Genomic DNA, 23,142 nt, shown 5'->3' on the forward strand with positions numbered 1-23,142 from the left:
AATTTCGATTTTCAGACATTTCCAGAGCGAACGTGCACAGACCTGTGCACGCCGCGGGCGGAATCCCGATGCAGATGAAGTACTGGAAGGTCATCATGCAGGCCAGGAAGCAGCAGTACTTGGGCCAGACCTCTGCGATGGCCTTCCTCCGCCGTCTGTACATGACAGCGATGAGGGCGAAGGCGTGCAACATGGCGTAGAAGTCCATCCGCTGCCCGATGACATTCACCCCCAGCAGCAGGCACGTCTGGGAGAAAACACCAGGCAGCGCCGTTTTTCATGTTTATAAATATGTAAATTTGTAACAAAACACCCTCTGCGGTCTCACTGGACTGCAGATTTTTTTTTCTCTTGAATATCTATTTTTTTTTTCCGTTATACCACAGGTTAAATATACTGCTCAAAAAAATAAAGGGAACACTTAAAAAACACATCCTAGATCCAAACGAATAAAATATTCTTGTGAAATACTTTGCTCTTTACACAGTTGAATGTGCTGACAACAAAATCACACAAAAATGATCAATGGAAATCAATTGTATCAACCCATGGAGGTCTGGATTAGGAATCACACTCAAAATTAAAGTGTAAAAACAAACTCCAGGCTGATCCAACTTTGATGTCATGTCCTTAAAACAAGTCAAAATGAATCTGTGTTGCTTCCTGAGTGGACACTATGATTTCACACAAGTGTGATTGACTTGGAGTTACATTGCGTTGTTCAAGTGTTCCCTTTATTTTTTTGAGCAGTATATTTTTACATATTTATCATTTCATTTTTTGGGGGGTAAAAGTATTTTCTAAAGTAGCCACCAACCAGTGCTTGCTGTTCTGTATTCTGGGCTCTGATTGGCTTAGTGACCATCGCATCATTCTCTGCATTTCACAGCGACGTGCGATCGCTACCCACTACAGGAAGTGTTTAATAGGGTGTGTGAAAGGTTAATAAGAGGGCGGGGAGTGACATTAACCTTTAAAACAGTGTTTCCCGACCGCTGTGTCGCGGCACATTAGTGTGCCGTGAGAGATCATCAGGGAAATTCCCCGCTTTCACCTGATTGGTCCGAAAATAATTTATCCAACGCAAATAATGTGTCTTCCTATGTCTATGTGGGCCCATTCGATGGCAACGGATAGTGAATTAACCTGCGCATCTGTGTATCAGAGTGATTAGTGACGCTTTGCGTGATACATTTTTAAAATAAAAAGTACTTGTATCCGCGTAAACAAACAGGCAGCGTTGTTGAAAACTACAAAGACGAGTGAGAAAGCAGTGAAAGCTGCTATAAAGTTGCTGAACTCGTCTCTAAATCCAAACAGCCGCACACCGGAGCAAAACATTAATACTACCTGCCGGCAAAATCATTGTAGAAGAAATGCTAAAGAAATAGCCAGAGTTCTCTCAAATAATACCATTTTCAGACATATTGATGACATGTCTTCGGACGTTGCAAAAAAGTGTTCTGGAAAAGTTGCACATCAGTGGGAAATTTGCATTGCAACTTGATGAATCTACAGATATTAGATTTCACACTAAATAAATTGAGACTACGGTTTCATTCTAATTCGTTAAAAAATATTTTTGACATATTTATTTGGTGGTGTGCCGTGTGATTTTTCTAATGTAAAATATGTGCCGTGGCTCTAAAAAGGTTGGGAAACACTGCTTTAAAATATATAGAAATACTGTATTTTCCGGATAATTGAGCACACCTGTATATAAGCTGCACTGGCTAAAAATAACTAAATAAATATATTTGTACATATATAGGCCACAGGTTTCCACGTTGTTGGATCCTTGTTGTTGTCATTCTGTTATCTACTTTTATCCCTGCTGTTATTGTCACTTAGTTCTTCTATTTATATTTATATTCATGTTTATTGATATTGTTATTGTTGCACTGCTGTGACAAATGAATTTCCTCTATGGGGATCAATAAAGTACTATCTCATCTTATCTTGTAACATGAGGAATTTTTTTTTTTACTTTTAATTAAATACATACCGGTAGCATCCACAAATATGTGCTCGAAATGCTTTTTTTTTTTTTTTTTCCAAACAGTGCCTGTAACACAGCTGATGAAAAAGATGAATAATAAATAACATCAGGAAAAGTCCACCCATCCATCTATTTTCTATTCCCGCTTTGTCCTACTCCAGCCGATCGCTATTGTTGTCTTTTTTATCGTCTTTTTTGGTATCGGAATTAAACGAAGTACGATGTAACGAGGCTAAATGCTTGGGCGTGAATCTCATTTGCCCAAAAAAACTTCATAAATCAGCCGCGTCGTTGTTTAAGCCGCAGTGTTCAAAGCGTTGGAAAAAAGTAGCGGCTTATAGACTGGAAATTACGGTAATAAAACAAAAACATTGTTGCTACTTTATGGATTTTCATTGATAGCGACATTGCTAACATCAGGTAAGCCAAAGAGGAAAAAAAAAAAAAAATCTCTATATTCCGCGTCTCAAACATCTCTCGGCGTCCCCGCGCCTACCTCCAGCCCAAACTTGTAGAAGAAGTAGTTGACAAAGTATTTGACGAAGCAGACGATGCCGATGTCCAGGTGCTCTCGCGTGATGTCGTGGAAGATGATTCTGGCGGCGGGCGTGGCCAGCTTGTTCCTCAGCCGGAAGTACCTCTGATGGCGGTAGATGGTCACCTCGAACGCCAGCAGGCCCAGCATGAGCAGGTTGTTCTGCGGAAGAGAAAGAAGGTCGGTCTCTGGTAGAAGCTACCTGGGCGGTTCTCGTCTCCGGCGGGCCACCGCCGCTCACCCGGATGTAGCCTAGCAGGTCTTCGGATTTCTGCAGGCCCACCCAGTTGGCGGGATCCACCAGCTCTTTGTACAACGACGAGCCGTCCATCTCCGTCTTCTGCTCCCCTTCGTAGGCCGGCTGTGGAACGGGATCAGGCACTCAGCGGATCAACTCTTTGCGTAGCGTAGCGTAGCGTAGCCGCGCCCTTTCGCTCACCTTGACCAGCGTGCAGTTCTTCAAGTAAGTCGACGGCTTGATGGACTTCAGCTGGTACAACATTTTGCACACGATGATGACACACGTCCACACCGTGCAAACACTGGAGGCGAGGGGTCGGTACTGACTGTACGGCAGCGCGAAGGCCCAGGACGCCAGGAACACGCAGTTGAGCAAAGACACCTGCGAGGGAAACAATAGAGGTGATGAAGAGGAGGCATAATCCTGTTTTGCAGATGACGTTGTGATCTGTGGTGAGAGCAGGTTGAGGAAAATCTAGGGAGGTGGAGGTATGCTCCGGAAAGGAAAGGATTGAAAGTTAGTCGCAGCAAGAAAAAATAGATATGTGTGAATGAGAGGAACTCAGGTGGAACGGTGAGGCTACAGGGAGAGGAGATCAAGAAGTTGGAGGATTTCAGGTACTTGGGGTCAACGGTGCAGAGCAACAGAGAGTGTGGACAAGAGGTGAAGAGATGGGTGGAGAAAAGTGTAAGGCGTGCGAAGAGATAGTAGCCTAGCAACCAGAAGGAAAGGAAAGACGGACAAGACGGTGACGATGTATGGACGAGAAACAGTGACAATGACCCAAAGACAGGAGGCAAAGCAGGAGGTCGCAGAGATGAAGATGTTGATGTTCTCTTTGGGAGTGACCGGGACGGAAAGGATCAGGAATGAGTTCATCGGAGGGACGGCACATGGTAGATAATTCGAAGAGAAGGTCAGAGAAGCCAAGCTGAGATGGTTGGGTCCATGTACAGAGGAGGGATAGTGGACATATTGGTAGACTAATGCTGGAATTGGAGCTGCCGGGCAAGAAGTCTCGAAGAAGACCATAGAGAAGACCATAGTGGTTGACAGATGCTGGAATTGGACAAAAAAGAAGTTTTATGGACGTAGACGGATACAGAAAATAGGGTCACATGGAGAAGTTTGATGCGCTGTGGAGACCCCCGAAGGGGAAAGCCCAAAGGAAAAGAAGAAGAAGCCACTTGAGCAAATTTTCAATTTCAGCGACAGAATGGTATTATTACACGGTAATAACACACCTTTTCAAACTTTTAATGGATCATACCGCCCATGCAGACAATTTGTTCTCTAGCCATGACTTTAAAAAGGACGGCTCTTAATTTTAAAATCCATTTGTTTACACTCACACAACCAGAGCGCTAAAGCGTTAACTAACGGTTAACAAGCAGTTATTACAGTTTTTTTATTTCAAAGTGTTACTTTTAGTCTGTAGACGTTTCACATTTTCTAAAATTTCGCCTTAAAAGAACAAAACCTCCCCTCTCCTGGAATCCAAGCCCGAGAAGCGTCGACGGCGCGAAAACTCAGATCGACCGTTTTCCATCCAGCGAAAAACCAAAGAACCCCAAAATGACTGTGCGGCAGACCATAATAGTTCATGTCGAAAAAAAAAAAAACGTCCCGGGGACGGATCGGCGTGGTACGAGATCCAATTTACGCACACATCATTTGACCGACGACACGCGGAAAGGGAATTTGCGATTGTTCGTAAAACGGCGTGAAGCTCTGATGGATGATGATGTTCATGAAGAAGCCCTAAATATGTGCAAACATCCAACGCTCGTGCTTCTGCGCTGAGTCTGACCACAACCCAAGACGGAGGAAATCTGGGTGCGCGCCGCCGTGTGTGTGTGTGTGTATGTGTGTGTGTGTGTGTGTGTGTGTGTGTGTGTGTGTGTGTGTGTGAGTTAGAATGTAAACCAGATGCTGTGAAGGCCGGGGTGGAGGGGGTCTACGTCCTCCATCGCCAGCATGTTTGAATTTTAATAAAAGACATATTTATATATATATGTATGTGTGTATGTATATATACATATATATTCACATACACACATATGTGCATATATATATTATATATAAACATCTATATACATATATATATTCACACACACACACACACGTGTACATAAATACCAAAACATACACACTCACATATATATGTGAGTGTGTATACATATATACATATATATGCATATATACATATATATGTATATGTATACATATATACACATATTTATTCATACACACACATATAAATATATATATATACACACACACTTATCTATACATCCACACACATACATACACACATATATACATATATTTATACATACACACACAAATATGTGCATATATATCTACATACATATGTATATATGTATATATACTGTTATCTATTTTTATCCTTGTTGTCTTCATCCTTTTGTCTCTTTTATCACATTTATATTCATATTTCTTGTTCCGCTTATGTGATAAACAAATTTCTCCAATGGGGATCAACAAATCATTATTATAATATTTATTATTATAATATTTTTCATTTATATATATGAGTTATATATATATACATATAAAAAAATATATGTACTAGATAATAATATAATAATGTTTTACTGATCCCTATTGTATATATATATCTACACGGAATTACCTGGAATTGAGCGCAGACAAATAGTGGTATTGCGGCCGATGACAGCTATTGTTTATGAAATATACGTTTTACCGTCCCACTGGTGTTGTCCCTGACTACCAATGCACCAAAAAAATACATATACAGGACTTTCTCAGAAAATTAGAATATTGTGATAAAGTTCTTTATCTTCTGTAATGCAATTACAAAAACGTCATACATTCTGGATTCATTACATATCAACTGAAATATTGCAAGTCTTTTATTATTTTAATATTGCTGATTATGGCTTACATCTTAAGAAAACTCAGAAATCCTATCTCAAAGTATTAGAATGTCATGAAAAAGTAATTTTTGTTGTTTTTAATTGCATTACAGACGATAAAGAACTTTATCGAAATATTCAAATTTTCTGAAACAGTCCTGTATATCATACATTCATTATTTCTACCGCTTGTCCCGCGTCGGTTCGCAAGGGTACTGGAGCCTATCCCAGCTCTCATTGGCCGGGAGTTCACCCCGGACCAATCAGAGAGCCTCTTACAGACACACAACCTGATCGTTCACATATTACTATTTTTATTTACATTTACATTTATTTATTATTGTTATGTTTTACTTGAAACTCTGGCACAACAATTTCCTTCAGAATGAATAAAGTTGTTCTTATTCTTATTTTTATTCTTATATCCGGGCGGGGGAGAACCTGGAGACTCCACACAGTGGGAATCCAACCATAGACCTTCTTGCGGTGAGTGTTTGCATGAGACCTAACAATCACATATCACGATATGAGCCGCGGATTTTATTCCCATCAGAATCCGAAGCGTGGATACCTCGCGCAGGGATACCATCACGATGAAGCAGGACACGATCTTGATGATGTGGATCTCCAGCAGCCACCAGATGAACAGCTGCAGCTTGTGGAAATACTCCAGGAACTTGAGGAAGAGCACGGTCAGGCGGTCCACCACCAGGTGCCACTTGTTCCTCAGGTCTGGGAAAAAAAAAAAACAAAAAAAAAAAACATTTAAAGGAAAACAAAAAGAAGAAGAAGAAGAAGGAGGAGGAGATAGCGGTTAGCATGTTCCTTCTAAGTGGTTTCCCGTCTTTGCAAATCATTTTCCCCCCCAAACCGCCTGACTCACATCTCGCCGGCTTCCTGATGTTTCTGGTGTTTTCTGGTTGTTAATGACTGAGTTATTCCAAAACAAAACAGATAAAGAACGGCGGAGGAAGTGATTGATCGGTGCTGCCGGGTGATAATCGTCGCAAATGGAAACTTAACAAAATAAATAAACGCCGGTTTCTGCTTCATTTCTGTGAGTGCAGGATGAATGAATGAATGAATCATTTCTCTCCCTCGGCTGGAAACGCGCTCGATGTTACAAATGCAAACACGACCCGTCCCCGTCCGGAGGCGGCAAAGCGTTATTTGACTTTCCTCGATAGCGATCGAATCGATTTCACGATAACATTTTCCTTTGGAAAACGCCGAGGAAAGCCGGTGCGGCGCTCTCGGGTGAATTCCACAGTCATGAATGATATAAAGGGATCCGGCCAAAGCTGCGGTCGGCGGTGTTCATTTCTGTGAAACCTATATTTTCTCAGGTATAGAGGCCTCATTGTTTGGATAGCAAAGTCCAAGAGCGCGTAGCTGGAACGGCCCTTAGCTCATTACAGACCCAGGGGCCCCGCCGGCGTTTGTTTTATCACCTCTTTTATATCCAACGTCTATAAGCAAGATCTTAATTTAGGGCTGTCGGTTTGCGCGAGCAAAGCCGCGGCGGGCGGATTAAGCTAGCGGCGAAACGTCACGGGTGAGGAAGTACGCGCTCCAGCCAGAACGGAGGGCGCGGGGTAAATCTGGAGAAGTGAGACGCATCTTTACGGCGCCGCTCGGCGTGATTTGTGTGCGAGATGGTGGGAGGGAGGCGGCGCTGGGCCGAGGTTTTGGCCTGCGGAGCAACAGGCGGGGTGGTGGTGGAGGTCTGGAGGCGTCGGAGGATGAGGGTTCTCAGGTCAGCGAGGGACTGCGCACCGGCTGCAGGCGGGCTTTTAATTCAAACGCTTGCAAGTATTTAAAAAAAACGGGACGGGAGCACGCCTAGCGAGTGGCGGCGGCCCCGCGGCGCAGCGGGAAATGATACAAGTACATTTATATTTATGTTCTGGCTGAACTCCCTTTCTTCTCCCGGGATCCGTAAAAGAAACTAGGGGGAAGTAACAGCGACAACGACAAGCGTGAATCTGCCCCCGCTGCTGCTATGCTAGCATGCTAATGCGATGAACAGCGCCACCCTGCGGTGTGTCTTGTAAACATGTACAATAATATTCATTAACAAAATGATGAGAGACTTTACTAACTGCAAAAGTACTAGCTATCGTTAGCACCATTGTTTTTAACAATGCTAGCTTAGCACAGACAACTGCAAGCTGTGCTAGCCTTATCAAAAGTCACTATACGGCTGTTTAAATTCGTCCATTCGATATCTATACCTCCTATCCCGCACTCCGGGTTATGGGTCGGGCTTGAGCTGTGATTGGCTGAGAGGTGACGTTCACCCTGGCTCCATCGCAAGGCCTCGGACAGGGACATACAAGTACTCGCTCGCTCACTCACATGTCGTCTATAGGCATACAGACATTCACTTGTCCACGTCATATAGAAGCATACAACTACTGATCCCTCATCCACCCATCATCTTGAGACGAACCTCCTGCATGTTTTTGGACTGTGGGAGGAACTCTGCACAGACAAGGGGAGAACATGGAGACGACATACAGAAAAGCCCAAACCAGAGGTCTTCTTGCTGTGGAAGGGAAAGCGTGAACCACCGAACCAGCGTTGCTGAAATTGGACGTGTCGCGATGCCGCCACATGGTTTCCAACCGCGTTACGAGCGAAAAGCGCAGGATCGAGTCGCATCACTGCAACCGTCCGGGTCGATTGGGAAAGCGAGTCCCTGCTGGGTTTTCACCATCGTCTAACAACGTCTGTGCTTCCTAGCACGGTCCAATGAGCAGTCGCCGCCTGTCCGCCAAGCTAAATCCCCGGGTTGTCCTTCAGGTGGATTACAGCGAGACTCAAGAACCTTCGGCTTGTTCCTTTTTACTATTAATTGTTCCACTTCCAAGAAAAACGTACGTGAGGCAGATGCCGCTTCAAGCTCCTGCGCGAACCCGTGCCGCTCGTCTCGGTTTGCAGGAGCTTGATATCAATGGGTTTTTAATTGACTTGGATAACCTGTGGACAGAATGGTTTGGACGTCTGAGGCCCGGTGAGGTACCGGGCGCCGGCTGGGCCGCAGGTGCGGGTACCTGAGCTCTGCTCGGTGCTGGGCTCTGGCTCCGTCCCCACGCTGCAGTGGTGGCTGTCCGTGCTGGCCTGCCTCGCGCTGGAGAGACTCCTGGGCTTCGCGCCAGCGCCGTCCACGTCGTCCATCACCACCACCAGCGTCTGCGCCTTCTCCTTCCCCCACTCTTCCGGCCCCGGCGGCTCCTCCCGCGACTCTTCGCCCGTCCTGAGCAGCGCCGCGTCCAACGAGCCGGTGCTGAGCATGGTGAGGTCCGCCAGGCTCCCGTCCGGGTGCACGAGTCTGACCGATGAGATTTGTCGTTACACAGTGACACTCACAAATCCACAGAACGGACATACTTGCGAGGACACCCGAAGGAGTTTCCGCCATTGGTTTGCCGTTGCAGAAAAGCACCTTCTTTGTGAAAAGTAACAGCGACGCTAGAGAACCTAAGTTTTATTTTCCCCATCGGTGCACCGCCGGTCAGCGTTTCGGCGTTCACGACCCCAAGCGCCGTTCCTGCCCCCTCTTGAAAGCCTGAATGATTAATGGGGACGAAAATGATCGGCACCGCGGTGGAGCAGCTGCAAACAGCCGGCCGCCCGCGCCAAAGAAAAACGAGCGAGGTTTTTCACCGCCGACAAGCTCGGATTGTTATTCCAAATGTCTGAAAACATTACGGGATGGATCCCCGCAGAGATACGCGAGCGTCTGACGCGTACCAGAAAGCCTCTCTCTGAAATCTTGCGGCGGGCGAGCCGTTGCCAAAGCGGTGAGAAGCGTCTGAGGGGGGCCGAGGGGGGAAAGTCGGCCGCGGAGAGCGCATAAATAAACAGCGGCTCATGTTTGTGGATTTCTGAATCGTGACAGAAACCTGATGTAATCGATTTGCGGCGCGTTCAGGGGCAGCCGGTTTTCGTCAAACAGCGTGTGAAGATTCCGACGAAGATTCGCACCTGGGAGCAAAACCGCTTTCCCCAAGAGCTCAGGATACAAATTGTGTTTACGTAATCATAACGTGTTGTTTATGTGCCATGACAACACACCGTTATTTTGCCAATTGGATTTTGTAGGCCTGTTATGTAACCCTTTCACACCTTGCTCTTTCAAAAAGGGCGTTACGCTAGATAGCGTTTACCCGTTGGCACGCCGATGGGGGCAGATCTGCAATGAAAGGCGCTAACCAGGCCATTACGAGCAATTTGGGGTCCAGTGTCTTGCCAAAGGACACTTTGGCGTGCAGACAGAAGGGTGGTACCGCCAGTTTTCTCATTGGGGGTCGCTGAGCTACCAATGCGCGAGTGATATGTCATTTTTATCCCTTTTAATCCCTTCCAACTGGTCATCTCTACAAGCCATACCGTCCAACCACGGCGACCTCCGGATACTCGGAGAGTAAAAGGTACCCTCCTTGATGTCCTCATAAGTATTTGTAAGGCATACACAAACTCGTGACCCTTGTGATTGTCCGATGCAAATATCGGGACAGGAACCGTTGTCCGGCGTGTCGTCAGGCATCGTACTCGCCAAGCCGTGCGCATTCCTTCCTGCATTCTCTCAAACCCTTGGTATTCTTTTTTTTTTTGGCGCCAGTAGGGAGCTTCTTCTCACGGCAGACGGGACACGGTAACCTCGAGTCCGATCAGGCAACGGAGCACAATCGAGAGCTAGGAGCGGCTTGCATGAAACCAGCCACATACCAAAGCAAGCATACCGTCCCTGCGCGGTCGCACTTACTTGTCGTGTTGCGAAATTTTTTGCTTGATGCTGCCCGGGACAGCGAAGTGGAGAGAAGTGAAGGTGAGACAGTGGGGAGACAAAGGCAGACTTCAAAATATCAGAGCGAATTCAAACCGGACAAGAGGTCTGTGTGGTTCGGAGGGTTTGTGCTCTTCAGGAAAAAAAGGGGTGTTATTTTCTGGGATTGAGCGAAGGGTTGTTTAATCGCAGCATACTTCTTCTTGACATTCAGGCATGCTTGGTGAAACCCCTAAAATGGTCGGAGAAAACTGAAAGGGGTCTTTTGGGGCAGGATTCAGGGGGGGGTGTGAGGGCTACAGGCAAAACAATCCAACAAGAACAAAACCGGTGAGGCAAAATGACTCGAAATTCCGGGAAGATCTCGGAAGGTCATCAGAGATTTCTAAGACAGAAACGGGAGGGCCGGGTCATGAGGAGGTTCGAGTGGATCGGGTGAGGAGGAGGAGGAGGGAGTTGAGACTCAGAGGTGAAGTGGGGAGGCGATGGATGCGAATGGGACAATGAGTGGGTACCCACCTATTCACGATCAGATAGACACGCCCGTTAACTTTGGCGTGGCTGTGAGAGGAGCAGCAGAGGAGAGATGGCAGGAGGTCACAGGGTGAAGTAAAGCGCTGACGTCGAGGCGCAAGAAACGCAAAGCAGCGGAACGGCAACCCGGTTGGACGGCGGAGGCCGACTTTACTCTCCTTGTTATTGCTTTCCTGTTCAGTTTTTTTTTTTTTTTTATGTGGCTCTTAAGCTGCAAGTTGCCTTTACCGCCAAAACTAAAGAGTTCCCCTGGAGGAGGGTAGAAAACTCCTTGGAACTTTTCTGTCCGAAATAAATGCAGAGATGGCTAAAAGAATCAGACAAGAAGAAGAGGTTTCTAAAACAGTCGACGACGGACTGCCGTGGCGTTCTTTATGTTAGCGACCGTTTGGACACGGCGGCTGATGACGTGCGTTACTGGAGGCCCGTGAGGATGGAATGCAAAGGGGAGTGAAATGGATGAGGAGGTGCTCAAAGCCTGTTTGGTTTCATTTCGTTCAGTCGGACATCTTTCAACAGGTCGTACATTGAAACCACCAGTAAATGTGGTGCAAATACCTCCTGCCGGTGAAAATACAGCTCAGAAAGGAAGCTAAGTTGAGAGTGAGGCGGCGGCGGCGGCGAAGCCCCCGAGCGTCTCACCTGTAGATCGTGCTCTCTTCTTTGGCCACGACAGCCTGCAGGTCGGTGAGCTGCAGGAAGCGGTCGTGGAAGTAGTGCAGGTGGAGAATACACACCAGCAGGAAGGACGTCGGGATGAAAATCCGGGTGAAAAGCTCGGACACCGAAAACTTCTCCAGGCCCAGGTCCTTGAAGCTGCGCGGATCGAGATATCAGTCATTTTGGTCTAGTGGTCATTGCGCGAAAGGTAGGGTTCACAGGGCGACATGGAGAAACAAACAACCAGTCGCTATCGCATTCAATTTAGAGTCGCCAAAGAGCCTCCAGCATGTTTTTGGACTGTTTGTAGAAACCAGAGAACCGGGAGGAACGCCACAGGGACGAGGGGAGGACATACAAAATCCACAGAGATTCCTGTCGGGATCCAACCGGGAACCTTTGAGCTAAACGCTAATCGTGTAACTGTAACACGGCTGATGAAAAAGATGAATAATAATTAAGACAAGGAAAAGTCCATTCATCCATCCATTTTCTATCCCCGCTTTGTCGTTCTCTTGGTCTTCCTCCTGCGCACTAAAACCATTAAATTCGCCTTCTTCTGTGTCACAATTGAACAGCAACAGAATTTCACAGTAATTTCATTGGTATGACGAGGCTAAATGTTTTGGCGGCGTGAAGCTCGTTAGCCCCAAAAAAATCCATAAATAAGCCGCATTTTGTGTGTTCAAAAACAGTAGCGGCTTATACACTGGAAATTACGGTAATAAAATAAAAACGTTGTTCCTACTTTACAGATTTTCATTGATCGCGACATTGCCAAAATCATTTAAAAAATGTAAAAAATTCATTACATGAGCTTTAATGCTGAAAATAAAAGATATTTTTGTTTGTGTTGTAACTGATTTGTTTGGTTCTAAAATGTGGCTGTTATTATATAATAACATATAATTGTTATCATCACTACAGCTGTTACATAACAATGATGTTATTACATAACAATAGTGGAATTATGTAATGCATTTTCTTAAGCGGTGACAGTGGCGTCCCAAGCCAAATGTTAGTATTTCTTCAAAACAAATGCTTGATCTCACGGAGACGATACTTCTGTTTTACATCACGTTCACTTCAACAAAGAAACGAAGCATACCTGTCCTTTTCTGCCTCCTCTTGCCTGAACTGGAAGGTGTAGACGGCGATGAGGACCAGCATGGTGTACATCACCACCGACATCCAGAAGTACTTCAGGATCTTTCTCCACCACTCGTAGTGCACCTGGACGGGGGAATCAGCTTGTGATTTCATGGACTTGTGCTGGATGGGCTTCATGTCCTCTGTCACGCCATTCATCAATCTCCTCTCTGGTCTCCCTCTAGACTTCATCCCTGGCGGTTCCGACCTCACCGTCCTCCTACCCGACATCTTCACCGTCCCTCCTCCGTAAACGTCCGAAGCCTCTCAGCCTGATTTTTATCTCCAGAACATCTAACAGGAGTCGTCCCATCTGACGGACTCGTTCCTGTTCCTATCTGTCCCCCTCACTCCCAAAGAGGTCTTCATCTCTGCCGCCTCCGGCTTTGCCAACCTTCTCTTTTTTAAGAGGCACACCTTCACTACGCATCACAATGTCGTCGGCAAAATATCACAAGTCTTTGCTCTAGAAAGATCTTCAATGTGAACGAGCAAACTGGTTTTGGTTGGGCATACTTGGGCATACCAAAACTGGCATACTTCATGTGTCCATGTTTATGTTTAGGCCTGTAGAACTACCATGCTATGCTACATAAATCTTTTGGGAATTTTGGGGCTTTTTGGGGCACTTCTTCTGGTAACTTGTATGCCACGCTAGAACACTCATGTCCACTTGCCAAACTCCTGGAGTTTCGAAGTGGATCTTGGGGGGGGTCAGGCGGGGCGTACCTGGTACAGGGCTACGCAGGAGAGGAACATCATCATGTAGATGATCTTGTACATGACGATGGTTCCCTCGAAGCTGACGAAGAAGAACATGCCACCGCAGATGTAGATCCAGTACTTGACCAGCATGGCCATGACCATGTTGCCGAGAACCTGCATGATGTCCTTGTCATCCTCCTCCTCCTCCTCCGTCGCCGCCCCGCCTTCCTCTTTGTCTGTAAAGCACATCAAAGTAGCGATTTTGCAGAGCTGGAGTTCGCCGAGCCGTCTTCCTATTGATTTTGTCCATTAAATATATGGCACAGTAAAACGTTTGGGCTCCGCTGCCTTGTATTTTAGCTTTCCTGCAGAGATAGAGCGAACCATCGACCGCTGCGACAGACTCGACCGGACCGTAGGGTGAAACTCGAAGTTCTTTAAAGTGTAAGGGGGAAAAAAAAAAACAATCGGGGCTGCAACACGCTAGCTTCGTGTTAGCCGGGCGTCCCTTATAAATTGGCAACTGGGGTTGTTTACGCTCATTTCCTTCTTTCGGGGCCATCGGATTCCTCGAGCTAACCCTATTCTCCAAGTCCGCCTCTTTCACCCCGACTCACTTCCTGCCCTCTTTCCCTTCATCCATAACTGTCCTCTCTGGTCTTCCTCTGGACCTCCTGCTTGGTAGTTCCAACTTCAACATCTTTCTACCCAAACTTCCTGTCTTCACCCCCCTTCCTTTCACTCTTCCTGATACATTTTTATCCTCCCCTGACACTTTCCCCCCCCCTGTTCCAACCTGCTTGAATGCATTTCTTCACCTCTACATAATTGCCCATTGCTCTGAACTGTTGACCTTAAAGTCCTCCATCTTCTTCATCTCCACTCCCTGTAGCCTTGGGTTCCACTTGGGTTCCTCTCATTCACACATGTATTCTGTCCAGCTGCAGCTGACATTCATCCCTCTCCTCACCTCTGTAGACGTTGCCTGCAAACATCATGGTCCATGGAGATTCCCGTCGAACCTCATCTGTCTGCCTGACCATCACTATGTAAACAAGAAGGGACTCGGAGCTGCTCCCTGGTCCACTCCCATCTCCACCCTCACCGTTGTTCTCTCAGCTCTCGTTTCCTACCTAGCTGTATCGCAAGGGTTGATTTTGGAGCAGGTATGTATCCGCTGGGGTTGGAAATTATCTTCTGCAATGGACATGTGTCAATTGTGCTAGGCCTCATGACCCTCATGACCACCAGGCCGTATCAAATGTCCTGATTCTGCGATATTGTGACATCGGCGGAGGAGATACGTTCAGGGAGTCCCCTCGTGCTTTCTCGCTGTCTCACCCTTCGTCACGTGGCCGTCCACCTGGATGTCGGAGAGGCCGGCGCTCTCCTCCTTCTGCTTCTCGCTTCTCTCTGTGAGTGTCTGCCTCAGCAGCAACCAGAAGCTCAGCAGACAAAGCACCTGGACACAGACAGAATCCAAATCAAGGAGATGATCACACCTGCCCATCGGCCAGCTGATGAGGAGAAGGGATTCATATGTTTGTCGAGGTTCTCGGTTGTCCAGGTCATGGTGAGATCTTCTCGTCGGGGCAGCTGGACTTGAGTTGAGGGTGATGTTTCGTCCCTCATCCCAGAGGCTTCTTCACTTCTAAAAGGATTGTGACTAGGATTGAGATGACGTTATTAGGGAGGCTAATCAACCTCTGCACAAACAGATGACCCAACACAGGAGAGCCACCACTTCAGGACAGGACTACAAGGTACACCTGCACCTGAAGGACGTGGGCCACTCTTTTGGAGATGGCAATGTCCGTATTCTGTCCAGAGAAGACACATGGTTCCAGAGAGGACTAGCCATCTTAGTGAAAACAGAAAATGGAGGATCCAAGACGGATTTGCACACAAGGGCCAGGATTTTCTGCACCCTCCAAAGAACCAGGAAAGACCAACCGACAGAACCAGCGCCAGCCTCAGTCCATGGGATCCAACAGGTTTCACTCCTTGGTTTAGCTTTACCTTTTGACTTTCCAATCCAGGAAATCCCACAAAAGTATTTGTTGAAATAAATTTTGATTTCAACAAGAATTCACCGTAACCTGGACGACCCACAAAAGTTGCTCTTTTGTCCCCAATGAACGACATCCCCATTAGCATAACAACCCCCGAAAACAAGCCGGAACTTAAGAAGCCTCTGGGATGAAGAGTGTCTTCAAGTGAAGAAATTCAAGTCCAACTGCCATGACAAGAAGATTTGGACATGAATGGACTAATAACTTTGTTATAGCCGTGTTATAAATACATGGCAATAAACCCTGTCAAATCGGTTGTACGTGGAAGCCTGAAATGTCAAAGCACCTCCTTCAGATCAGCCTTGAAGCCCATGCAGACACACATATGCAAGGAATTTTCTCTATGAAATATTTAACGCTGATAAGGCATTTACAATAACAAATACAATCCTCTTCAGGGTGGAATTAAATCTAGAAAAAAATAAAAGGATTTCTGCGCGCCGACCTTCGACGACAGCGAGTGGAAGAGGTTCTTCTTCTCCACGGAGAGGCCTGGGACGTGACCCACGCCCTCGAAGCTGAAGATGTACTGCAGGACGATCAGCAGGTTGCCGTAGGCCACCATGAACGGGGACGTCAGCATGGCGTAGCGCCGTCGGTCCCTCGCCATCCACAGCATGCAGGACCAGATGAGGAAGACGAAGGTCAGCCAGGTGATGTAGGTGATGCTCCAGGCCTGAAGAAGCACACAGTTGTCGAAGATATATATTTATAATTGCTTTAAACACGGTTGTTTTAAAAAGGCAGTGAAAATGCTAATCCGGTGACCTTCAGCTGCTGTGCTAAGCTAACCTGCTACCTCTCTTGTTCCTGGCCAAAACTATGGGGGAAGGTGAGTAGCGATTTTGCTAGTTCCCCAAGTTCCCTAAAAGTGCCCAATTAGCCTAATTTTCATTGTGGGAACTTCTTGCAGCTCCAAGAACCTGTCCAGGACCTAGACAGCATTTTGGAGAGAATCGCAACCAGGGACCTGGAAGCTTCTCTTCCAAGTCAGGGTCTTGTTACGGTTCCGTAGGAACTCACGCCGTTTGTCGGATACACCTCGCGCACCGCGGAGTGCCATTTTTAAAAAAGCAATTGCCATCACTGGTTGAGTGAAATGAAATGGACAGAAACAGCCAGAAATGAACTGACAAGGAGGTCCAACTTCTTCTGGTCTGCTGCGCCGCGGAAGGCTATCCAGGGCTTTCAGAGGCACATCGACATTTTCACCCAAAATCATTTGGATGTTAGCTAACGGCTAATGGGGTTCTTCATACAGCAAAGATAAAAACACTTCAACCCGTCTGATAGTCCACAGTTCCCACCAGGAACATGAATGCTACGCTAGCTTCCACCTCCATGTCGCCCGTGTCTTCTTCTTCTTCATCGAGGTGGTTTGTTTGGAGCGAGGCGCTTGAGGTGCACAGGTCCCCAACCGTCCCCTTACTACCTCTGGGAATACGGACAGCTTCCCTGGAGGAGGCTAGTTCCTGGAGCCAAATAAGAACCGGACAGTTCTTAGGTGATTTTCGGTCCTGAAAAGGGTGTAAGAACTGCAAAAAACCCAACAAGGAAACCTTCCTGCTGCTAATTGCCTCCTGGTTCGCTACCTTACCTCATCTCATCACAGCCACGGTTTTTGTATCTCTACTGATTCTCGAGTGAACAAATATGCTTTTTTTGCGCTGGGTACGTCTTTCTGAGGTCACGTGACCTACCATCATGGCGATGAGCGCGCAGATGTAGCTCTGTTTCATGATGAAGTGGAAGACCTTGACCATTGCACTGACGCCCCTCTTCTTTATAGCGTCTTCCCCTCCTTCAGCATCTTCCTCGCCGCCCTCCAGGGTTCCATCCTCCGGAGGCAAACACACCTCGTACACACTTTCCTTCTTCTCTGGTTGGACAAACACATAACTGGAGGTTAGCATTCATTCCATGGAGTCAAGTCAAGTCCGGTTTTATCAATATGGCGGCCAATATGGGACTCGGAAGAAGCTACGAGTTTAGCTTGCGCCGATGAAAGGACATGAGCACAGACAGAAAAGGATGGGGGGGAGTGAGCCTATGGTAGCATGAGTAGGGACTAGCCTGATGCTAACTATCTTTCTCAAAAACAAAGGTGTCAAGCCTGTTCTTAAACAAAGAGAGGATGTCCGCCTGAGCATGGAAATTGGAAGAAGGTTCCACAGAAGAGGAGCTTGGGAAGGGAAAGCCCAGCGAGTGGCCCGGCATGCCGGGTGCGTAGCGATGAGATGGGTATCATTCCCTGATCCTGACACATGCACATCCTATTTCCTAGGATGTGATGAATCCGATTCAATTTCCTGTCCGAATGTGTGCATGGCGGTGCCAAGAAAAACAAGATGGTCAGATTTCCCCTGCGGATTGTAAACACAGATAGCATTACGTAGCGGCACAGCGGCCTCCGAAGTAAGAGGGAGCCCCACCGGAGGAGTAAGTCGACCTGTACCGTGACCCGCTGGGGTACGTCCGCAAATCCAGAGCCAAACTTCCACGAACCGAGAAAAACACCTTGGCGCAGTTTGGACGGCATGTTTATAGGAGTCCATCACCATCTCGTGACGGACTCCGTGACGAATTCCATGTCCATATATTCACATTTACGTGGCACATTCACAACCTACTTGGACGTTTACAGATAGCTCCACATGAGCTGTTAGCAATGAAACGGCCTGCAGTGCTAAAAGTCATGTAGCGCAAATTTGCTGTAAAACCTTTTACTGCATCCCTGCGCATGCAATACTAATAAGTGTAATAGCTTTTATTTAATTGTCTTGATAGAGATAAAGCAGCCAGGATGTCTAAATTATAAGCATCTCCTTAAAATCTCCTTTATATTCACTACTATTAAACAGGGTTTTGAAACATGTTGAAAAACAGAATATTTCCCAGTTGTCCTTGACACATGTACCTTTGGTACTGTAATTGAATGGTATTATAGGTCTCATAATTAATCTGTCATCTCACCCGTCTCGTCGCCCGGTTGGTCCATTTTATACTGGGGCGTGGAGTACAAGTCCAGGCGGACCGGTCCATTGTCGGTCACGAAGTCAAAGGACGTCCCGTTCAGGGAGGGCACGTTCTGCGGGAGACACCGGGAAGAAGGGGGTGAACTTGCAAGCGTTGGATCATCATCCCCTTCTGCTCCAGGGACAGCATGCGGCCCCGCAAAGCCAAACACCAGTAACTGGGCCTTTTTTTCATTATTCATCAAGATGGTGTGTTTAGACCAGTTGCTGCATTTTGGCTTTGCCAGTAACTGCTCTTTACTTTTCACATGGCGCGTTTCCTGATAAGATACAACACAATATTGGACCCAGAAGCTCACAGATGCTTCATACGAGAGTAGAAAAGAAGCTGGTTCCTGTACCCATTGATGGACAGGACATGTATGCCACTTACAAACCATTTACATGCGAAAATGGCAGGACAATCTACACTAGACCACTAGCCAGCTAAGCGCTAATTTCAACCAAGCCTATGAAAGTAGGACAATGTGACACATTCATTTTTAGCTACATTTCTGCAGCATTCAGGGATATCACGCTTGCATACCACACTTGCAGGTAGCTAAGAACAGGTGAAACCCTTGTAGCATGCTAGCCGATAACTCAGAGTGAGCCTCCAGCTGCATGCTAACACATAGCCCTGAGTTTGGAACTCAAAAAGCTTCAGAACGCACATTACCTGTTACACTTGACTCGAATGTACAAAGCACCTTATCATGCTAATGCTAATTTATCAACAAATGCCTATTTTGTATATTTCCTGTATATTTTGCTCAGAGCTCGTGATATTCTACCTGTCTACTGATAAATGTACACATCTTGTAAACAACATCTAGCATAACAGGTAACACCTTCTGTTATAATGCTATTCTTTGAGCAATATTAAGGTACAGCATAAGTAAAGGGTTTAAAAGCTGATTTTTATAATGCGTTAAGCTTGCTAGTCACTTTAAGCGTGCGTGTGTTAGCATTTTCGGTCCAGTTTAGCACAGATAGCGCTGATGTTATATAACAGGTAACACCTTCTGTTATAATGCTATTCTTTGGGCAATATTAAGGTACAGCATAAGTAAAGGGTTTAAACGCTGATTTTTATAATGCGGTAAGCTTGCTAGTCACTTTAAGCGTGCGTGTGTTAGCATTTTGGGTCCAGTTTAGCACAGACAGCGCTGATGTTTTTCAGCAAATGACACGGGGACCTATGATGCAGCGTGACCGCGGGGATCGGAGGGATCATCTCCACATCCCGTGGCCACATGGATACGGTACAACTGCGCCAGGAAGGTCCAAGCTAACCGCGTCAACGCTAATGAACCAGACGCCGTGTGAAAAGCACCTCGGGGTGGGGGCGGGGTTACTTTTTCCTGCGGCAAGAGCGAGGGGTAAGCGGGAAGGGAGGGGACAGAAGTTCGAAGAGCAACCCCCACCTCAATCGCGCCAATGCCGTCCTGGGTGGAGAGCAACTACAGCGGGAGGAGAAAAGAGCAAACAAGGCAAGGTGTTATCGACAAGCCGTCGAGTCGGAGGCCTCCTCGGGCTTTATGGTCACTGATAAGCTGGAGCAAAAGATGAGCAGCAGTGCTCCACAAATCCAGGCCGTCACTCCCGATTGCCTCGGGAGGTGCCTGGCGGAGACCTTGATACCGCAACAAGGTCAGGATGAGTATGTGGGTCGATCATAGCTGAGATCTCATTGAATAGAAACAAGACTTCAGTTTGGAGCGAAGAGAACTGATCACCTCTTACTTGGTACTCCTAGAATTCATACCGAGTTAATTACTGATATATGATACCAAAAGGCAACCTCATGTCAGAGGAGTCCGACTGACAGGTCCTGGCCTGGAGATCTGAACTCAGACGTTGACAAAATGATTTCATCGTGCGGCGGATCCAGCCTTTTGAATGTTATCCGACCAGATGAATCCAATCAGAAGAGATTAGGAGTCATTTAGCGTCCGTGGGGCATCATATGACAGAGCGATTACAGGATTTGGCTGCTTTGTCCAAATGGCCTCCGAACCCGTTGTTTTTCTGTAGGAACCGGAGGTCCGGCTCAAAATTGAAAGAAAAATGACAAAGCCCACCATTTCATTGGTGATTAAAAAGGAATAAAAGCTTTTCTCATTGTGATAATACAAGAGCAAGAGTTGTTTTCGGGGGAGAAGTCCTTCTTTTCTGTTTCAGCTGCTCTCGCTTCCTATTCCCTTTCTTTCCATTCATAAACCCCCTATCTAGTCCTCCTCTAGACTTCCTGCCTAACAGTTCCAACTGAAGCATCCTTCTTCCTCGATCATCTTCACCGTCCCCTCTTCCGTCCACGTCCCATCTCTTCTCCACCCCCTCCATTGCTCTGGTCTTGCTAAGTACTTCAAATTCTCCATCTTAGACCCACTCGGATCCCTTTCATTTAAATTGAATAGAACCTCGGCTGATGACTTTTACTCATTCTACGACTCTGTCCGTGAATCGAATTAAGTTTTCCCGTTGAAATCAATGTGAACCCCACTGATCTGTTCTCCCAGCCCAATAAATATATTGGAGTCTATTTAAAGATGTTATGGGTTTATTTGTGGCATAAAGACCCAGAAAGGAATTAAAGTTAAACCTAATTATTTCTGTGTTCCTAGTGTTCTTTTCCTTCTTGTGAGCACTTGTACTCTTCGTTTCCTTCACTAAATCAGCAAGTAAAGCCTTCTCCCTTATTAGACCTTACTAATGCTAATGCTAATGCTAATGCTATCTCCAGCCCGCTGTCTTTCCTTCGTCCAAAGTAACGATCACGTTTCCACTTCTACTAAGACTTGAGACCTTTGCTTGGTTAACATAGTCGTCCCTTTTGCCACATCAGCTGTATCTAGCGCATCTTTGTTCTTCAGGATCGTACAGATGGTTGACTTAGCTGTGTCGTGATGAACTCCGCAACACCAACACTGCTCTCACATTTAGCTATTTTTGGAATTTTTAACTTCTCCTTAGCCCAAGCACTCTTCAAATTTTGGAGGTATGATGAGGGCTAGCGTACTGAAAAAAGAATTACTTGTAAACGATACAGAGTAGCATGCGCGACTGCCACTATGCTACAGTGCTACAACGTGTGTGTTCGTGCACTGAGGCTGGTTCGCACTTCAATTCCAAATTTGATCGACATCTCTGTTCACAGGCCGATGTGTTTGTGATCAGGGGGGTTTGCAAGCCGAGGTTCTACCATCCGGGCATTCTGTCATGCTACGGCTAACCTTCATCCCTGCCCTCTCCGGGTCACACCTCCACTTCTCTAGATTTGCTTCCACCTGCTTCCTGCTCTCACTAACAAATCACAACATCATCTGCAAATATCATAGGTCATCAGCTGTGATAAGAGTGTGTTACTTTGCTTATGGAGAGAGATGGATGGGAGGCAGTTGGTACTTCATGGCAAAGGTCAAGGGTCGGCAACCCGCGGCTCCATCTTTACACTGCGGCTCCGAGTGGCTTGAGAAAATAAATTATAAATATTTAATTGAGGTGTTGTTTCATTCGTGTTAATTCCTAACTTTTAGTTCTAAGTTGGAAGATTATTGTGATCTTGAAATATTCAATAAAATTATATTTGCTATTTTCCGCCACTCAAAATAACGTCACACTCGCGGAAGTCGGTATACCCGCCAGCCGGTAAAGTCCCGATTTTGCAGATGCTGTGCGCAGAAGTTCAGGAGCAGAAGTCCCATAAACCGGGTAAAATAAATATTTATGAAGATATTTTGCAAATATTTATTTTTTATTGTTTACTGACACAATGATTTTTTTTACCGATTTATTTTTAAAATTCAGGTCAAGGCTCCGCTCCACGCTCTGAAAGCCCAAAGCTCAAAATGAGTTCATTACATAAATAAAATTTAATTGTCTCGGTAATACTTTGCGAATTTCAGAAGCAACACGCTACACACTTGTTTATACAAAGTGCAAAGGTAATAAAACGCAAAATATACAGCGGTACCTTTATTTTAGATGTCAAAAAGTAACTGCGGCTCCCAGTGTTTTCTTTTCCGAGGAAACCGGGTCCAAATGGCTCTTTGGGTGTTACGGGTTGCCGACCCCTGACAAAGGTACTTCTCCACGTGGCGCAGAGGCCGCTGTTTCCCGGATATGAGCGTCACGACGTTGCTCATCGTTCAGTTTCTAATTATTTGTCACACGTACGTTTTTCTCGTCTGTTCCCTGGCGCGATTCCCACCACAGCTGCCTCTTCCTGTTGGCCGAGTTGTTTGTTCCGTTTCCAAGCGGCTCCTCCCCCTCGCACATATCATCTTCCTTGTTCTCCTGAAACAACACAGATAGCCCGTTTTTTGGATGACATGCGCTTTCCCTTCTGGATCGCGAACTCGTCACTTTGATCCGTTTCCTCGCCGGCGGAAGAGAACGGCATCGGAGGCCGGAGGGCGACCGGTGTCAGCGGGAAGACGGAGTCACTTGGAGAACATCTGCATAGCTTTCTGGGGACGGTTATCTGATGTCGATGAATCAGCAAATTATCTTTCAATATTGAAAACAACACACTGCGT

At 46.4% G+C, this 23,142-nt stretch overlaps 1 protein-coding gene across 3 annotated transcripts in view; it reads right to left on the bottom strand.

The window, feature by feature from the left end:
- Positions 1-23,142, bottom strand: part of piezo2b (piezo-type mechanosensitive ion channel component 2b) — a 135,694-nt gene that overhangs the window by 40,733 nt on the left and 71,819 nt on the right. For all 3 annotated transcript variants that reach the window (XM_086153356.1, XM_086153354.1, XM_086153355.1), the window contains 15 exons: positions 22,781-22,900; positions 20,029-20,064; positions 18,561-18,675; positions 17,288-17,466; positions 16,033-16,263; positions 14,857-14,977; positions 13,540-13,751; positions 12,770-12,894; positions 11,644-11,817; positions 8,732-9,009; positions 6,247-6,407; positions 2,974-3,156; positions 2,776-2,895; positions 2,496-2,696; positions 43-247 (listed from right to left, as the gene is read on the bottom strand). In XM_086153356.1, the coding sequence (XP_086009482.1) occupies positions 43-247; positions 2,496-2,696; positions 2,776-2,895; positions 2,974-3,156; positions 6,247-6,407; positions 8,732-9,009; positions 11,644-11,817; positions 12,770-12,894; positions 13,540-13,751; positions 14,857-14,977; positions 16,033-16,263; positions 17,288-17,466; positions 18,561-18,675; positions 20,029-20,064; positions 22,781-22,900 (2,461 nt within the window). The remainder of the gene's footprint in view (positions 1-42; positions 248-2,495; positions 2,697-2,775; positions 2,896-2,973; positions 3,157-6,246; positions 6,408-8,731; positions 9,010-11,643; positions 11,818-12,769; positions 12,895-13,539; positions 13,752-14,856; positions 14,978-16,032; positions 16,264-17,287; positions 17,467-18,560; positions 18,676-20,028; positions 20,065-22,780; positions 22,901-23,142) is intronic.

Source organism: Fistularia commersonii, chromosome 10, assembly GCF_037954325.1.
Source record: "Fistularia commersonii isolate RoL2024-O1a breed Wild chromosome 10, RoL_Fcom_v1.0, whole genome shotgun sequence".
In the NCBI taxonomy this organism is placed as follows: domain Eukaryota; kingdom Metazoa; phylum Chordata; class Actinopteri; order Syngnathiformes; family Fistulariidae; genus Fistularia; species Fistularia commersonii.